This window comes from Parasteatoda tepidariorum, chromosome 4, assembly GCF_043381705.1.
Source record: "Parasteatoda tepidariorum isolate YZ-2023 chromosome 4, CAS_Ptep_4.0, whole genome shotgun sequence".
NCBI classification, from domain to species: domain Eukaryota; kingdom Metazoa; phylum Arthropoda; class Arachnida; order Araneae; family Theridiidae; genus Parasteatoda; species Parasteatoda tepidariorum.
The window spans coordinates 54,963,107-54,982,264 of NC_092207.1; the positions used below are offsets into that span (position 1 = coordinate 54,963,107).

General features: G+C 27.9%; 1 protein-coding gene across 4 annotated transcripts; it reads left to right on the forward strand.

Moving 5' to 3' along the window:
- The first annotated feature begins 2,494 nt into the window (after window positions 1-2,494).
- On the forward strand, window positions 2,495-18,855 carry LOC107444743 (tripartite motif-containing protein 2). Of its 4 annotated transcripts, none has more exons than XM_016058964.3 (4): window positions 2,495-2,714; window positions 5,321-5,413; window positions 9,511-9,565; window positions 15,892-18,855. In XM_016058964.3, exon 4 carries the CDS (start codon window positions 15,919-15,921, stop codon window positions 17,962-17,964), a length of 2,046 nt encoding a protein of 681 aa, XP_015914450.1. In that variant the 5' UTR covers window positions 2,495-2,714; window positions 5,321-5,413; window positions 9,511-9,565; window positions 15,892-15,918; the 3' UTR covers window positions 17,965-18,855. The 4 variants fall into 4 exon arrangements, with proteins under 4 accessions (XP_015914450.1, XP_015914451.1, XP_042906098.1 ...); XM_016058965.3 differs by having other exon boundaries at window positions 2,637-2,773; XM_043050164.2 differs by having other exon boundaries at window positions 2,664-3,127.
- Window positions 18,856-19,158: the final 303 nt, after the last annotated feature.

Consider the following 19,158-nt stretch of genomic DNA (forward strand, 5'->3'; position numbering starts at 1 on the left):
CTAAGATATTTTAAATCCACCGATCGTCAATTTTTCGAACTATAATGGTCATTAGCCAACCCATTGCCATTATAAATGTTTAATTCTCTCTCAGTGCCATCAATATTACTCACTTTTGATCTTATTCGCAATACCGTATCAAGATCATTTCATATGTCTATGCAGAGTGGTACATTTTATTCTTTATGATGTTATTTTTTCCCCAAATAACTTCAACCGATTTTGATTCTCCTGTTATTTACTAGCATGATGTTGATAGCCTTTGTTGATACTTACTCTAAATAAACGTTCCTCGTTTTCCACTCATTTGATTTTTCGTTTTTCATGGAATCAAAACTAAACAAAATATTATTTGCTTTTTTTTCTTCCAAATTTTATTATAATTACTTATACTACCTATCACCTACCAAAAACAAGGTGGTCAAATGAAATTAGAAAAAGCATCAGGTGTTAATTAGGAAACAAGAGCAGTGGGCCAAAATTTTTGTTAATTAAAGTAGTTATTCTATCAGTAATTAAAAAATCTTTGAAATGATATTTATAACTACAGCTAAAAATGACAACAACAAAAAAAACCTATTTTGCATTGATAAACATTTTTTTATTTATATTATTAAATGCATCATGATGATATAACAGACAGTAAAATAAAATCTTGAATCGCTTTCATTCTTTTATAGCCCATTATATATATCTGAAACGATTACATTTTATAACTCTGCGTATTAGAAGACCGTTAAAATGGACTATTATAATGAAAAACTTGTTCAATATGATGTAAAATAATAGGTAAAATTTTTATTTGCTCTTCAGATTCGCTAAACCAATTTGCACGCGTTGTTTTATCTCTATATACTTTTATAAATAAATAAATAACATCGATTTACATTATAATTATTTTTTTACATTCAAATAGTACTTTAATGTTAACAACAGCTGCTTTAAGCAAATGAGTTTTGCAAAAAATTATTACAATAAAATGAGTTTTTTTTTCCAGGAGCAAATAACTTAACTACATGCCAAATTACATTTGACGAAAACTATAGTAACTTCCTGAAATAAATAGATTCTAAACTAACTCATCTGAAATGAATGTAAAAATGATATAATTTAAAATAAATCAACACTTTTTTTTTAATGTCTCCCTCAAATACAATGAAAATAATAAGACAAAAAAAATAAATTCATTAATTTACATTGCATTCATATAAATGCATTAAAAATTTATATTTTTTGTGTCTTAAATTCGGAAAAAAATCGAGTCAACAAAATTCAATTTCTAAAGGCATAGAGGATGACCGAAAGTAGGCGAAATTTTAAATTCGAGATTAGTAAGAAGTACAGATAGATTTAAAAAACTTGTTTGATTTTAAATGTTCCCAAAAGTGTCACGAAGCCTTGTTTTTTTTCTTTCTTTTTCTTCGAAATAAATGATGAAATTGTAAAACTTAAAAAATTTCTTTCCTTTATTTTTTTCCAGCTACATATTTAGTTTAGAGAAAATATTAGCGGTAGAATTATATTCTTCTGCAGTCTCTTTGGATAAATAATATGCGTCTTAATTTAAGTTTCCCATTAGTTTTAGATAATTAAATTGTAAAGTTGCGCTTTTTTTATAAACGGATATCAATCAATTTCAATATCTTGGTTTTACGCCATTTTATTGGTAATCCCTTCCTCTTGTGACTTCACTGGGTGAATGCAATTTGAAAAAAGAAAAAAAAATTACTTGGGTTGGAGAGCGACAACGAAAAAGAGCCTAGCCCATCTAATGTAATTAAAATAAATTATATAAAGTATTAAAGTGCAAAAGATGAAGTACTAAACAAGACAGAGCGAAGTGAGTTCTGATCGCGAAGCGCACTTTAAATTAATTGAGTTGAGTTAATACCTAGAGTTGACGAGCGACAGTTAGCAGTGAGCGGAACCCAGTAATTAAAAAAATTCATTTATGTAAGTAATGGTAATCGCGTCTGCAAATTGGGTATACTATAGCCTACGTCACAGGTCGTGTTATTCCTACTAAATTTAACTAGTAAACAGCATTTACTGCGATCCTGATTTCTTGCGACAAGTAAACATTAAACGAAATGTGTTGTATGGTACTCGTCAGGTTGGAAATGTATTAGTCTAGTTAGTTTTGAAATAATTTATTTTATTGTTTTATCTAAGTTTATGAATTTAGTAAACATATTTAAAACTCAGCTTATTAATTAAAATAAAAGGTAAATATTATTCCTAGTAAAATTTTCGGAGTGGAATTCTTATGTATTGTTCAACTTTGTTTTTATTGTAAATCAAATGATAATTTGTTTATTTATTTGAAGTTATTCTCATTATTTTATGCGTTGAAATTCCATGTCATCTTCAATATGAAGAACTTCAAATTGTGATGTAATTTAGTAGTTACATATTTCAATTTAACAAAAACAGATCGTATTTTCTGAAATTTCATGCGTGCGGTATATTTATCTGTTTCTTGAAAAATGCGTTCACTCGGTTAGGAGTATCAGCGCCGTAAATATTGCCACAGCAGCGTAATTTTTATTTCTGGCAACCTTTATCTCAGCTGAGTGACGGTTTTGCCCAGTTACAACAACAGCGATTCGAAAGCGAAAGAGACGAGAGGAAGTAGATTTCGTTTTGGCTTGAAGGTTGAAAGCAGATGGCGCGGAGCTGCAACACAATAACACTGACGATGGAGCTGTTTATGTGTATGTAGTTTGTGTTTATCATCTGAACTAAGTTATAAATCTTGTCTTATTTTTACCAGGTATTTGTTAGAAAGTGAATTCCAACCAGTTTCGTTAGTGTTATGTAGTGGTTGCTATGATCAAAAATACCTTTATAATGTGAAAGTCACAGAATAGAACGAAAATCAGAAAGACCACATTTATCTTTGTGTAATAGTTTTTCTGTAGAATTGGATGTGTACATTGTTTATGCGACTCGGCGATATTTTCAAATGCCAACAAAACAGGTTGAAAGCAGTTAAAATTCGGAATATATTATGTAATTCCGTATTATGTATACGTTCTTTTATTTTGCTACGTAGAAGTCAATCAACTTTTGTTAATGGATAATTTCAACTAAACGATATTCACTTTTTTTTAAAATTTTACAAGTGGTTTGTGACGTTATTAATTATGCTATTATTATATCTAGATCGTATTTAAATTTATTTGTATGATGATATTTATTTACATTTTTATAGACTCATTGTGCACTTGTTCATTCTCTTTGTTTTGATGATTTTTTTCTCCTTTGTTTGTAATATACCTTTCGACAATTAAGGAATAACTTATTTATCTTAGTTGAATTATTTTTAACATTTATAAGTTTTGTGATATCTTTAAAAAATAAATATTTTCTATTTTCCATGACAATTTTAAATGTTGTTATAAACTAAAATAGCACATTTGTAGTTTAAGCAAAATCTAATTTATATGATTGGGTTTTATATTTTCAATTAGATTTTTGAATTTTGTGTAGAATATTTTGCATTTTTTTCAAATTGATACCATGCAATTAATATAAACTAATAATTATTTCAAAAACGCTTTGTGCAATATTTAATCAATAGATCTGAGTGAGTTATTACTGTACAAGAAAGGAACTATTAAAATCATTGAATTACTACATCTGCTTTTTTCTTATCTAAGTGTTATTAGATGTTAGTTTTCTCAAGCTGATGATTCCATGCATTCTTTTGTAATTATTTATTATAAGCAGTGGGAATGATATAGTGAAAAGAAGAAAAAAAGAACTGCTGCTCTTTTTTTTCTTGCATATGGATATAATTTAAACCACAACATTTTGATTTTATAATTTCAGAATTATTGAACAATAATGTTAGAAATCTTACAATTAAAACTATTCAAAATATATATTCAATTTTCCTTCTCTTTCATCTGTAAATATTTTTTCTGGTAGAATAATAAATGTGATTAGAGATAAAAGTAAACTTTTGCATAATTATTAATTTGCATATAATTTATTTAGAATTTCATGTTTTAAAAATATCAATGATTTAAATTTTTAAAACATTTTTTGAAGTGTGTCATTAATGATTTTACTCGAGAAATTTTCAGGATTTTTGTGTTGGGCTCACAATCACCCCTGTATCTTTCAATGCATGCAAAATACCAGAACTTCATCCAATCAGAATTTGAAAAATGAAGCATGTGGTATTTTAAATTCTCTTTTAATTTTTACTGACAAAATTATGACAATAAGTTTCTGCAATCAGCAGTTTTTAAAAAATAATTAAATTGCATTTAGTTGTCTATTTTTAGATTTCTAATAAATTTCTTTGTTTTTATGCACATTAACTTTATGATAATTTTTTAGCCTTTTCCAAATCAGTTTTCATCAGTTTAAACTGGAATAAAATTTTTAAAAATCTAAAAGCTGTCTAAATATGTAGTTTTAAATTATTTACTCTAAACTGCAAATCACATAATTTTATTGCTACAAAATTTTGAAGAAAAATTCACAGAAATACTAAAAATTATCAAGCATTATTTCTCCCAATCTAATAAAGCTGCATCTTTATTTTTCACCCTTTTTGAAAGGTATTACGTATTTGAATAGAACTATATAATCTCAAGTTTGTCTAATACAAAAATAAAAAATAGAAAGAAGAAAACACATCAAAAATCTTACCTAAAATCCAAGACTGTGTGAGTATAGGCCTCTTAATAAATGTTTGGAAGAAGAAGAAAAAAGATTCCTACTTATAAATTTTAAAATGAAATCTGTACAACGTAACTAATATATTATAAATGCCAATTTCAATTTTCTAGGCTCTGTAATAATGTGGTATTCAGGATTTGTAAACATAAGAAAGCATAGAATGATTATCAAGTTTATAAATTGTTCTCATGTAAAAATATTTCCCCACTTTCTCTCTCAATATGATATATTGGCCCTCAAATAGAGAGACCATTAAGCCTCCTCAAATAGTATTGTAATAAAGAAGTGTTTCTAAAAAACATTTATATGCAAAGAGAAAATATAAAATTAATTCTATAAAACTTATTAAAAATAGTTTTTCAAAGGATTTACTTGATTCAGAGTAATTGATATATATTGTTTATAATGCATCGATATTTCAAGATAAGCAATTGTCCGACTTTATTGCTGATTTATAAGTCTACTCCCTGGTTTTGGTAAAATTTTGAGTGTTTGAAAAGTTGATTTATACACCAGGATGATAAAACAGTTCATCAATGCTTTAATGAACTTTACAAGAGAATTGCAGTTCTGCCTTATAAAAATACTATTGTGAATTTTTAACTGAACTTTGTCATTATTTCAGGGAGTTTGCAAGACTTGCATTGGAATAATGAATAGGTATTTGGAAAAATATTTAGTCCATAGAAATTCTAGTCTTTTGGAAAAGCATAATAGTGTAAGTTTCTTTTTTATATTAATTAATTGATTATGAAACACACTGAACTACTTAATTGTAAATGTTTGCTCTACTCGCAGATATTTTTTTTTATAATTAACTGTATATTTTATAACTGTTTTTGAAATTGCTGTACTAATTATAATTTTTATGGCCATCAAACAAAATCGATTTTAGGAAGGCTATTCTAAGTACTATGTTTCTGAGAGTTATTTTTATATACATAACTATATAATTATCTGTTTTTATTTGTATTCTCATTGGTTTTATGAATTTACCATGTAATTCATAACTTTTTTAGAATTAGAGATATAGAAGTAATTATTCTTTGTGGCCATCAAATAGTTTTATAAGAAGGCCATATGTAGTTTCAAATTATTTTGTCTTTTTCATAATAATTATCGATGTTAATTACCTGATTTTTGATATGTATATTCATTGATTTTTATATGTACGATGTGAATCATTCTTTAACAACAAGCTATTTTCATGAAGTATTAAATTTTTTTTGTGCCGAAACTATAATTTGTGGACCATTTTGAAATTTGACTCAATTTAGTAAAATAGATGGTGTCTCATGTATTCTAAACTTTTTTCTTAAACAAAATTTAGAAAATAGTTCTAAAACAATTGGGTAAGAAAGATGACTTAAATAGAATTATCTACCTTCAATCCTAAAAACTTAAAATTTGCTGTGTTTGCTATTTCTTCTTGTGCAAGAAATTAAAAAAACAAAACAAATTATCAAACTTAAATTCTTTTTAAGGAATTATGATTAAGAACAAAACTTTTCCAGCATAAAATTTTTAGATTGTGTCTGTGTTTTAATGCTCAATAATGAATTACATTTGTGTGATGATAAAAATGTTTTTTTTTAAATTTTTTTTTTAAATCCAGCAAATGTTACATGAAGATGATATTCTTATTTTTCCTAAACCTCGTTCAAGAAATATCAGACTTTTCATTGCATAGCTATAGTTTGCTATGTCTTTTTATTGCACTAATTTGTTATAAATAATTTTATACTTTAACATCATGTTTTTCTCTATGAAATTAATTAGTATGAGTGCCAAAAATGTGTTTTTATGAAATTCAATAAATAATTTTTATAACTGTTGGCAGTAAAAAAAGATTTTTTTTTTAAATTGAAGATTTATTTTACTACTTTATTAGCTTTTAAAAACAAATTTCACACATCAATGCTAACAAAAGTATTTCAATTAGTGAATTGGATAACATTTGTCCTTCAATATTGTTTCTGAATATCTGAGGTGGACCTTATGTGAACGGTCCATTTTTCAATAATGTTTACAAAAAATTAATATAAGAAAATTTCAACAAAGCATTTTTTAAAAACTGAAAGGGGAGAAGTAGGCAAATAGTCTTGTAGAAAAAAAAAATCTTAACTATTTGGATATTTTTTTAATGAGCTAAAAAATACAAACTGAAAAGTGGCCCAACTAACTCCAGTTTTTGTCGTTACATTAAGCACTCTTGCAAGAAGTCAACTTTTAAACTAGGCTGATTTTTTCTATGTTATTGTACTTTCCAGTACGAAAGTTGAGTTTTGAACTCCGATATTACATTGAAAGTTGGGAACCATCAAGTTATACATTTGGACACAAAATTATTTATTTCATTTGAATTAGTATTATTAATAGGAAAAATCTAAAAATAGTTATCAGTTTTGATTTTATACACTTTGTTTGCAGTACCAATGTGAAAATTATACATTATTACAAAGGATTGTATTACATCTTTGAGTCTTTTGTTTACTATTATTTATTTTGTTTACTATTATTTATTGTTATTTATTTTGTTTAATTTTTTTTCTGTTCATGATCTTTGAATATGTGTGTTTTATATATAGCTTAAAATTTGTTAACTAGTGGAAATTACAAGACTGACTTATACACTCAATAATTGCAATATTCATTATTTTGAAGCTGAATATACGAGGTGTGATAGTTAAATAACCGACTGTGCATGCAGCTTGGTGTGGGGGAGTATAAATAGAATGTAGTTAACCTTGATGCTTACGGTGCAGATGGCATGTTATTCTGTCCCTCTTACTAGTTTAGTTCGTTTTTTTTTATCTTTGCTTCAGTTAGATGTTTGGTTAAAGCATCACAATCATGAGAAGTTTAAAATATAACTGCACATTAATTTGAAATTCCTTGGGAACTTAAAAAAAAAAGTGCCAACTAAATGCTTTAAATTTTTGAAGGAGGTGCTTAGAAATAATTGCATGACTAGTGGTCAAGTTTTTGAAATGGCATAAATGATTTTTAGAGGATTTAGAGTTTTTTGAAGATGATGAACATACTGGCCATCCTGTGACTTCAAAAACTGATAAAAACATTTAATGATAAATGAAATCTAGTGTGAAGACTGACATTAAAGTGTTCGAGTGATGTTAGATATTACGAACAAATTTAGAATATAAAAAATTTGACAGAAGAATTTCATATGACAGAGATTTGCTACGACATCATGGGAAGCTTCGCAGAAGATCCTGAATTGATGAAAAAGTCACCACATGTGACAAGACGTGGATTTTTCATTGCAACTCTGAAACTAAACGTCGATCCATGCACTGTCAAACTCCCATATCACCAAGGACCAAATGAGCAAGTCCAAACTGAAAGCCATGCCCATCATATTTTTTCCTCGATATTTATGATATAATCATGATAGAATGGGTACCTCAAGATGAAGCAGTTAACCAGCAGTACTACGTTATGTTCCTAAGAAAACTTAAAAAAAGAGTGAAGAAGAAAAGGCCAGATTTGTGGAGCAGCAATGTGTGGATTTTGCACTCCGGCTCACAATTCGCTGTCTGTGAAACAGTTCTTGGTAAACAAACACATTAATGTACTCAGAAGACCTTGTGCCATGTGACTTCTACCTGCTTCTGAAAGTGAAAGATGCATTGAAGGAAACAAATTTTCATTGTATAGATGAGGTGAAGGCAAAAACAGGAGACTTTCTGAGGAAGGGGACATCTAATGAACAGTAGAAAACTCATATGCTGTGATGTATTGATAGATAAAGGGATTATGTTGAAGGGGACTAAAAGGTATTTGTAAAATGTTTTCAATTAAGACAAGTCCAGTTATTTAATTGTCACACCTCGTAAAAGGTCAACTTGAACTTAGAAAAATATGGTATTCCATTTTAAAAATCTTGTAAAATGTTTAGACTGTTTTGGTCTTGAATTTTAACGTTCTAATATCAGACTTTAATGTAGGATTTTTAATTTGAACTAAGACATTATATATGATATTATATATTTAAAAAAATATACGATTTATTGTTCAAATTAAAGTCTATGATTCTTAAGATAACGAAATTTAAATGATTATTGAATTAAAGAGTAATAAAAATATTTACTGGAACCATTTTTTATTAAAGACAATCAGCTAAAAATAAATGTAAAAATTATGTGATATTCTAGAAAGTCAAATTTTTAAGCTCTTTAATGATCTAAATTGTACAGATTTTTGTTAAATGTTAATGCCAAATATATTGAGGATTATTTATGTCTAATTTTACATATCTTTCTTAAACAACAGTTTTTTTTTTTTACACAATGTTGTATAGCATGCCGGCATTATATTCTAAACTTGAGTAACTTTTTTTTATCTATTTGATTACTAATTTATATATAGTGCCACCACTCAAAAACACATTTCTTGTTTACACTTTCTATGCTGTACACTTTCACTAACGTTCTGATTTTATGTGTTGCCTACTTGTAAACAAAACTAGATGTACATATGTTTCTCCATTTTGCATTAGCGCAATTTCTCTCACAGACTTCCTTGGATTGGTTGGAACATGCACTTCAACATAACAGTCAAGATTTTGAGAATGGCACCACCAATTGTCATGATTACCCAATATGACAATTCGCCAAATTATTCCAATGCAAGTTTTATATTTCTTTTCATATGATTTATATGATGCCTTATTTCATTCTCTAGTCTGAATTTAGTTTTTGGAGTCTGAAATCAGGCCTTATGTAAATAGCTTGTTATAGTAACCTTAATTTTTTAAAAAATCTTTTATTCATATATTTGAATATTTTATTGCAGGCTTGTAAGAAGCTAGAAAATTACTTCATAGCAGTAAGGTGTCTTATTGATTAAGGTTTGTAATAATTCGCTTAGTTTACAATTATTTCTTTCTTTTATATAGATATGTCATCAATTTATTGTTCATTAAGAAAAAATATGTGTTTTGCTTTTCATTAATTTTTTTATTGTATTTTAATTTTTCTTGATTGATTTTTAACTTGAGTATTATGCACTAAAATATTTATTTTTTTGTTGGTTTTAAAAACTATTTAACCCCTAAAACATTGTGAATGAGGGGTAAATTATACTGAAAAATTTATGCTGTGCACTGCATGCTCATCCATTGAATAACATGGGGCAAACTAGTTTTTCATGCAAGAAAACTTACTGCTTAAAATTTGTTAAAAGCCTGGATAAATGCTCAGAGGGTTATATGTGCTTAAGAAATTTATTATGACATTACCTATTCTAAGTCATGACACTATAAATCTCTTTTCGTAATTTACTAACTAAGAAGCAATAAGGAATTAATAGCTTTCCATTTCTATATGTACAATGTTCTTAAAAATAAATGGACCACCCTAAAGAACTTTTGATCTAATGATTGGATCTTCCTGTTCTAGGACTCAATCTTAACCTAAAATATGCTAATTAATTAGTGCAGACAATATTTTAAGTTAAAAATCAGACACAAAAATGTACTTTTTCTGAATAAATATCTATTATATTATATTGATTATTTTATTTAATAATAGTCAAAAAATTTTGAATTGTATGGTATAAAATTCTTTACATCTTTTAAGGAATGTAATTTTTCATGGCGAAATGGAAAATCTGAGGGAAATCGGTCAAATAGTTCCTGAGAAATCGAATTTTTAAAAAGTCTTGTTCTAAAGATTCGACTTCTCAGGAACTATTCAATTAATTTTGCTCACATTTTGTTTTTTAGCCTTGTAAATTCAAATTTTATTAGACTATTATTAATTACAATGATACAAAATAATAAATATTTGTTAAAAGCTATTTATTGCATGGAATTATCTTTGTATAAACAACTTGTATAGTTATGTGCCAAAATGTTTCAATTCGCTTAAAAAAGTTTTCGAGTTATGATGAAATACGCAAAAAGCCAAGCATTGAACTCTTCTCCTGACCAATCTATAGGGATCAGAAATCAGAATACATTGAAAAAGAGTGTGCTTATTCAGAGTTATTACATTTTTGTGTCTGATTTTGAAGCATATTTGAGGTCACCCTTCAGAACCATTAAGATTGAGTCCTAGAACAACAAGATCCGATCATTCGATCAAAAGTTATTTAGGATGATGCTTTTATTTTTTTTGTTAATGTGCTTTTTTCATGTCTCAATTCTTTCTTCTTTCTATATCCCTTCTTTCAAAAAATTCTAGTCTAAAAATTAGACTATTTCCAGACTGTTTTTAAAAATTTTAGTTAAGGAAATTCATATTGGTCTTTTTGTACATATATTACACTATATTCTGTCTCTATAGACAGTTATATGTCCTTAGTAAGAAAATACATTAAACTTCTGTTTATGAATTTTTTTGCAGCATTGTTTAAAAAAAAAATGAAATTTTATATATAATGATATCTGCGGAGTAATTTCATTTACAAACAGTGCCAAGTTATGATTACATAAATTTCATGCTTATGATTAGTATTTTACTACAAATTTTTAGTATTTTTTTATGGTTAATTAACACTACTTAAAATTTACACAGGTATGTGATTTTTCTACTAATTCGTGAATGACCGTTGATTTGCAAATTTCCATGAATCAATTATTTATATTCTGCCAAAATTTTCTCAGAGTTCCACTAATCAAAAATGTAAATTTTGTTACTTATGCAAAATTTCAATTACGAGGCATTTATTCCGCCTTTACCCACCCTCTGTTTTTCTTCCCGAGCTCACATTCTAATAACTTTATAACTTTTTCCATAACTTTTTTTCTTTTTACGCAGATTTGTTAGAGAAAAACGCAACTTCTAATGAACTTCAAGAACACGAGTTTGAAAAAAATTCCATAATTAGTTAAGCTGAAATTAAGGTACTACTGAAGCAAACACAAAAGTATAAAATTCATAATTTAAAAAAATAATTCCGCAATGGCAAACATTTAAAAGATTGTTTGCAAGAAAATTATTATTTTTTTTTTTCATTGTTCATGAGAAAAAAAAATTTTTTTTTCCCTCATTTTTTTAAAACTTTTATTTCACTGAGTAGAAATTTTGTTGAAAATTCTGATTTGTAACAGAAGTATTATTTAATCAGTATGATGTACTCGCTCCTTTTTTTTTTAATTTGGCTACAATTAAATTGATTTAATTTTTAATGTATTAAGAATTTCAAGTAGCGCATATCAGTAATAAATTTTCAACTCTCTTTAAACCATCCTAAATCTCTGTTTTTAACCGTTCCATTTTTTGCAGTTAATAAAATTGATTTCCACTGGTTTTTTTAAATTATGATACCATTAGGACATGCGAAGTTTGAATCAGACATTTGAGTAATTATATTTGACGCACTCGATTTGCGACAAATCCATGCGACAGTTCGATATATATATATTTTTGCAGTTATCTCAACATTATCATGATACCGATATTATTATGATACAAGAGATTCAAATCGTGCTTCTGAGTGTTCACTATTTGGCACTATAATTCTATTTTCTTTCTAATAAATTTTTTTGGCAATTATCACTACTGATTTTCACATATTTTTATAAATCTTGCTCTTTTTTTATACGATAATATTTATTACACCACATGAACCTCGATACTTTGAATTAACCCCTTTTTCGCACATCCAATTTGTGAGATTTCGTTGTAAATAATGTCGTATATCATCAATCTTTTTTCAGTTATTTCCGTAAATTTCACAGTTTTATTTTTGACTTTTCATTTTATTTATTTTTTTATATTTTATATATTTATATTATGACTTGCAAGAGCAAAAACGAAGGAATATGTTATTTTTTTCAATATTCTTTTATGTGTTGGTAAGAAGAATTAGATTAAAAAAAAAATTATCTTTTTAAACTTTATAAATGTTACTTTTGTACAATCCTTCCTGTACAACAAAAAAAGAAGAAAAGTAAGTAAGTATTAAAAAGAAGGAAAAAACATGTCTTGAAAAGAAAGAAAAAAAGTGAAATAATTTCTTCTATCTGCAATTACATGTCTGCTTACATTTAAATAAAATTTTTAAATATACTTTCAAATTATTAATGAGTTCAAATGTTCCAATTAGTTTCTCCAATTTAGTTAAGCTTCTAGTTCTCCAATTTAGTTAAATGTTTTTCTTTTTTAATTTATTACATTGTTACTTCATTATATAAGTTGAATTTTGCCCTTTCAGATGTTATATTTCAATGATTATGACCTCTCATATTTAGGCCTTGCATGATTACATACTGAATTAAAATCTATCAACACACGTGTTCTCGAGCTACTAAACCAAGAATGGGGGAGGGGGGCAACACCTCTGCAGAGGATCAAAATTGTGATGGCATGTCTTCAGATCATTCTCTGGAATGTTTCCTTGACTGTCATCAATTGTTTATTGTGCAGCTCTAGTACGATGCATATAAAGTACTACTACTGCAATCTATTGACTCAATATTTGTGATGCATGTCCTTAATCAAATTTACACTAAATTAGATCCATAAATTATAAGCTTATTACTAAACTTTTAATTACCCTCTAGCCATTCGGTTCTAGGGATGCATCACGAAGAATGAGTTTTATAGCATTAGCTTTAACAGCAGATTTTGTTCTTCAATAATTTAAAAGCAACAATCTCAGTAAATATTTTTAAATATTAGTGATTTGTTAGCTTACAGCTTTATTTATCAGAAATTTATTACACGTTTTTACTAATTATGTATGTTGGCCGTACTTCTCTTTTATTCCTGTGTTAGCACATGTATAATCAGCATGATAATTTTGTAACATATAGGGATTTATTTACATCACTGAAGGAGTATTTTGAAAAATTGGTGAACCATTCAATTTATACATAGACATCATCCTCACCAAATCGATATTTAAAGAGATTGGTATTATGCTTTTAAAATGTGTTTCTATAAACCTAAACAAGTCAATAGGAATTATTGTTGTACTAAGGGGCAATGTTTAGGAAAAATTGTGATCTATCTTATGTAAAGCTTACATATAGCTAACTTTTCTTCATAGTAACCTTGAGTTCAACTTCTGAAACATTTTTTCAATAAATCTGATTAAGTCACTAGAAAGCACAAAAAGAAGGATAGTTGTACTAAGTGTCAATTTATCAAGATAAATTCTGGAAGGGTTATAAAAAAGTTGACTTATTAATGTTGTGATATTAGTTCCCCAAAAATGATAGTAAAAATATTAGAACCATTGAAGATTTACATCTGAAAATTACAGTTATGATTGCAATAAATTTTCATTCAGATTAAGTAATATTTTGAAGAAAAAAAATTAAAAATAACAATTGAGCAAAAACATTTATAGTTTTACTAAAAATATATTTCTGTTTTACTTTATACTTTTGTATATTTTTTTTTAAATTCCTTTTTGCAAATAATAAAAATAGCTCTAAAAATCTTATAGATAAGTTTAAAATTTTAATATTTTCAGTATTTTATATGGATGTTCTGTAGATCTAGCTATGCATTATGTTAAAATGCATTAATTTAATCTCATATTAATTGGTGGTAGACTAAATGCTGATAGGAATTAATATAATTTATAAAAAAATTCGTTTGTTTTCAACCTATCTCTGATTCTGTTAAAATGAAATTTAGTCATTAAAAATGCTCTAGACTAAAAATGCGTGTTTGAAAGCTTAGCTGTTCATTAGACTGGCAGACCAGTGGCAATCATTTTGCTTTTAAGTGCAGATTTTATGTAGGAAACGTATAAAAAAAGATTATTAATTAATGTAATTTTGTGACTGCAAAATATCTCTTATATTATATTACTCAATATAATTATTTTATTTGAAGGTAATTGGTGACTTACAAAATAAAAAATTATAACTATTTGATTAATATCAAACTAAAAGAAATACAAAAGTAATCAAGAGAAAAAATTCTGATCTGATAAATCAAATTCTGAAGTCTTAATTATAAGATGATTTTTTTTTTTGTAATAAATAAGATTGCTTAGTAAACAATTTATTGGTTTGGGTCAGCTTCGTACTCTGGAAAAATTGATAAATAGCTCTACTGCACTTTAAATCAACAATATGTATATAAGTTGCTGATACTCAATATAAATTTATTGTAAACAAAATTGTGTTCTTGTAATACGTAAAATACTATCTGTTTCAGTTCAGCTATCGTGTTGATTGAAATATGTGTTTAGATTTGTTTATACAATAGTCATGATTGAAATTTAAATATCATCGGTTAAATTTAAAAAAAAAAACATGTACTAATTTCAAGTTATAAAAAATGAATGAATAAAATTATTTTATTTAGCATATGTTGTTGGATGAATAAAAAAAAATTATTGTTTAGCTATAAAAAATTTTGAAATTGTTAAAAAAAATTATGTTTTAAAATTATTTGCAATGCCTAAAATAATGTATTCCAAACATTTTTTAAATTAGTTTAAACCCAACTTAAATCAATTTTCATTTTTACATTTATAAACATTAATCTGAACATAGCTTAAACATTGATCTTGTAATTACTTTTATAACATGATGGCAGGTAATAAAAAAAATGCTTTTTAAATTTGTTATGTAATTATGTAATTAAATAATTATTTGCTTAGAATTTAGATCAAAACTTTAAAAACATAAATTAAGATGGGAAACAGATAAAATACAATGTTATTGTGAATTTGAAATATAATACAGGGTAATTTGGAATTTTTTGATGTTTTCAAAATTATTATAATGCGATTTTGTAAATCAATATTTTCATATAAATAATATAATATCAAAATTATCTTTCTCCTTATTGTTTTTAAACATGTAAATTATTTATTCATCAAAAAAGTACATAAATAAAAGTTCATAAAAAAAACTACTATCAGGTAAATTTTATCTTTGATTACACTTTTCCATAACAGCTCAAAAATTTAAGTAAAAAAATTCTGAATGAGCAGCCAGCATTTATCTCCTTATTATCACCTGAAAAGATATTTTGTTAAAACGTGCACTACCATTTGCTATTAATTAGTACACGCCCATATTTTCTCTATAAATATACATGAAATTCTATAATAATATCAGAGTTGTGGATGCTGTTGCTTAATTATTGTTGTTTATATGAAACAAAGTTACAGATTAAAGATTTTTTTAACGAAAAATTTGAACTTCTTTTAAACAACAGATATTACAGTACTATTGTTTCTTATAATTCATTTTTTATGCAGGTACTTAGAGAGTAGAGAAAAAAAAGGATGACTTCATCTACACTAGTAGAAACTGTTTCTATTGATTATGAAGATTTCAGTGAAAGCTTCCTCACGTGTGGGACTTGTTTGTGCACGTACGATGGCCAGGAGCATACTCCGAAATTGTTACCCTGTTCCCATACTGTATGCCGTAGCTGTTTGGAAAGGATAGCTGCTGGTAATGGAGTGCGAGATGCTGGTTCGTTTCGCTGTCCTATATGCAGGGAAACGATTCCCTTGCCTCGTGGCGGCGTTAATGCACTTCCACCAAGTTTTCTTGTCAATCAACTTTTAGATCTCATGTCACGCCAGAGGAGGGAAGTGATTCCTAAATGTTCCCTCCATTCTACACAAGAACTTCTTTTTTGCGAGACATGCGACTGCGTCTTTTGTAGACTGTGCACTACAGGAGCGCATGGAAATGGCACTGAGAGTGGCCAGCACACTGTCATACCATTTTCCATCGCTATAAAGAGGATGTCGGAGATTCTTTTATACAAGGCACACTTATGCATCAGCAAATTAAATAAAGCAGCAGAAAATGTGAATGAGGAGATAACAAAGTTGGATTCTACGGCGGATGAAACCTTTGAAGCCATAAATCGTTCAGTGCAGGAAATCACTGCGGCCATAGAGCAGAGGCGTTGTGAACTCATAGAAATGGTAAAAAAGCTAAGGAACAATAAAAAGAAAATACTTGTGGATCAACTGTCTATCATTGAATCTGAAAAAGAAAAAGTGGAACAACAGTGCAATGGCCTTCAGTACCAAGTCGAAGTCCGTAACATAACCAACAGGATAAGCGATTTGAATAAAAAGCTGGATTCTCTAAATGCTGTAATGGAACCAAGAGAAAATGCTTTTCTCAAATATGAATGTGAACACAATTCTGCATCCAGTGACATTGAGAAGTCCTTGAGAGAATTTGGCAGAGTTCGTTCTAGTACCACTTATCCCGCTTTGTGTTGTGCTGCTGTCGAACCATGCTCTGCTCATTTGGAATCCACTGCCTGTGTAACTACCTATGATTATCATGGAACACCTCAGACCGATGGGGGCGATCCCGTTGTCATCGATTTAAGGTATGAGAATGGTGATAGTGTCAAAACCCATCTCCTTGATAGAAACAATGGCACCTACGATATTAATTTCCTCCCTGAACAACCTGGCAATTATAAGCTTAACGTAACCGTGTTTGATCGTCCTATAAAAGATAGTCCTTTTCATTTTGTAGCATCAGAGCATATAAATCCCATTTCACAGTATGGTTTGCGGGGTAGTGGAGATTTGCATTTCTTGCAGCCGGTTGGTATAGCAGTCTCTAAAAGTGGTGATATTTTTGTTCTTGATACTGGAAATAGTAGAATAAAGTCACTGACCAGTGATTATGAATTGATACGTCACGTAAGTAATGTTGGAATGGAAGAACGCAGCGGTACAGGTATAGCCCTCTCTCTGAAAAATTCATTGTTTATAGCTAATTGGAGATCTAAATACATCACAGAGATAGATTTTGAAGGTTCTGTAATTCAAAAATTCACTCATGTGGATTTTGTGGAGCCAATTGATCTTGCTATTAATAGCAAAGGCCAGATATTGATAGCCGATAATGGAGCTTGTTCAGTTTTTGTTTTCGACTCCTCTGGTTGTTTTCTCTCTCGATTTGGTAAAAAAGGTACTGAAAATGGTGCATTCAATCTGATAAGTTCTGTAACTGTTGGTCCACAAGATGAAGTTGTCGTAAGCGATTCAAGAATTCAAGTATTTAGTGCAGCTGGGAAATTTTTGAGGGAAATTTATCCAGAGGGAAAGAGTAAAGGTCACCATGGGGGTATTGTATATGATGGGAAAGGAAATCTCTTAGCCACTCGGTGTGAAAAATCAGGCAGTTTCATTCAGGTTTTTAGTTATCAGTCTGGTAATTTACAGTTTGTTATTGATAGTCACGATGCAAAGTTGAAACGACCTAGTGGTCTTGATATAACTGACAACCACCATGTTTATGTTGTAGATCTTGGTAATGATTGTATAAAAAAGTTCCGTTACCGATAAATATTAATAGAATCACTACTTCTTAGTCATGAGCCAGTATATATATATTTTTAAATTTATCCAACTCGAAAAGTTTTCTCATTTTTTAGCTCTTAGCAGAATTTCTATAGATAAGAATAAAGTTTTTGATTTTTTTAAAAAATTACTTCTCAGATATAGCTACGATTAGCAAAGTTTAATTTTTCCTGTTCCTAATACAATGTCAATGATCGTTCAATTTAGCTAATGTAAAGTGTATTTCAAATTAAGTAAACTTTCTTAAAGTCTGATTTGTGTTAAGAGATATTCTTAAAATATTGGTGAAAATAGAAATTGTTAATTAGCTCCTAGATAAAATAGTTGGTATTACTCTTGGTTGCAATATTATCTGAGATAATTTTTCAGATAAAACAATTATCTTTGTGTTTTATTTTATTGGCTGTTAGTGAATACAAATACAAAGTAGAATTCTATTTCATGATAAAATGAAATTTTCTTTAATTTTTGAACCAATATTGTTTTACATTTATACTGGTACATATAATGTCATTTTATGTTTATAACAGCTGTGTAAAGTAAATACTAAAATGTACTTAATTCTTATGTATTATTCATAGTACCTATTTTTTGCTGAATTTCTCAAATGAATTATATATTTAGTTTTTATTTCAAACTCAACTTAATCTTTGTTAACAGGGGTCTGTTTAGAAGAAATTTGGGTCCATTCACGGACCCTTCACAAAATATCTTTTCATAAAAACGGATCCTTCACAAAATATTTTAACTTAAAAACGGACCCTTCACAAAATGATTTTTCTTTTAATCGGACTCTTCACAAACTTGTTTATCTTCATTATTATTTTATTAATCAAATAAACCCTTTCCAGGGCAGAAAACAAGAAAGATGGATGTAAACGAATTAAGTTTTGTCTTCGGCAGACAATTCTTCCATTATTCGTCCGAAATTAATATTCTGCGTTCAGCAGTATAGGCTAAATACCAAATATTTGTATGTTGCATCTCTAATTTAGAAGCAGCAATTGTTGTTTATTTTTTAAAATTTAATTTTTTTAATTATAATTTTACAGTGTTGAGCATAATCTTGTATGTCTTTACAATTTAAAAACTCCTTGAAAATGTTTTTTTTTTTGCAATAACGGACCCTATTTGCACAAATTCATAAAAGCGGACCCTGGTTGAAAGAATGTGAGTAAT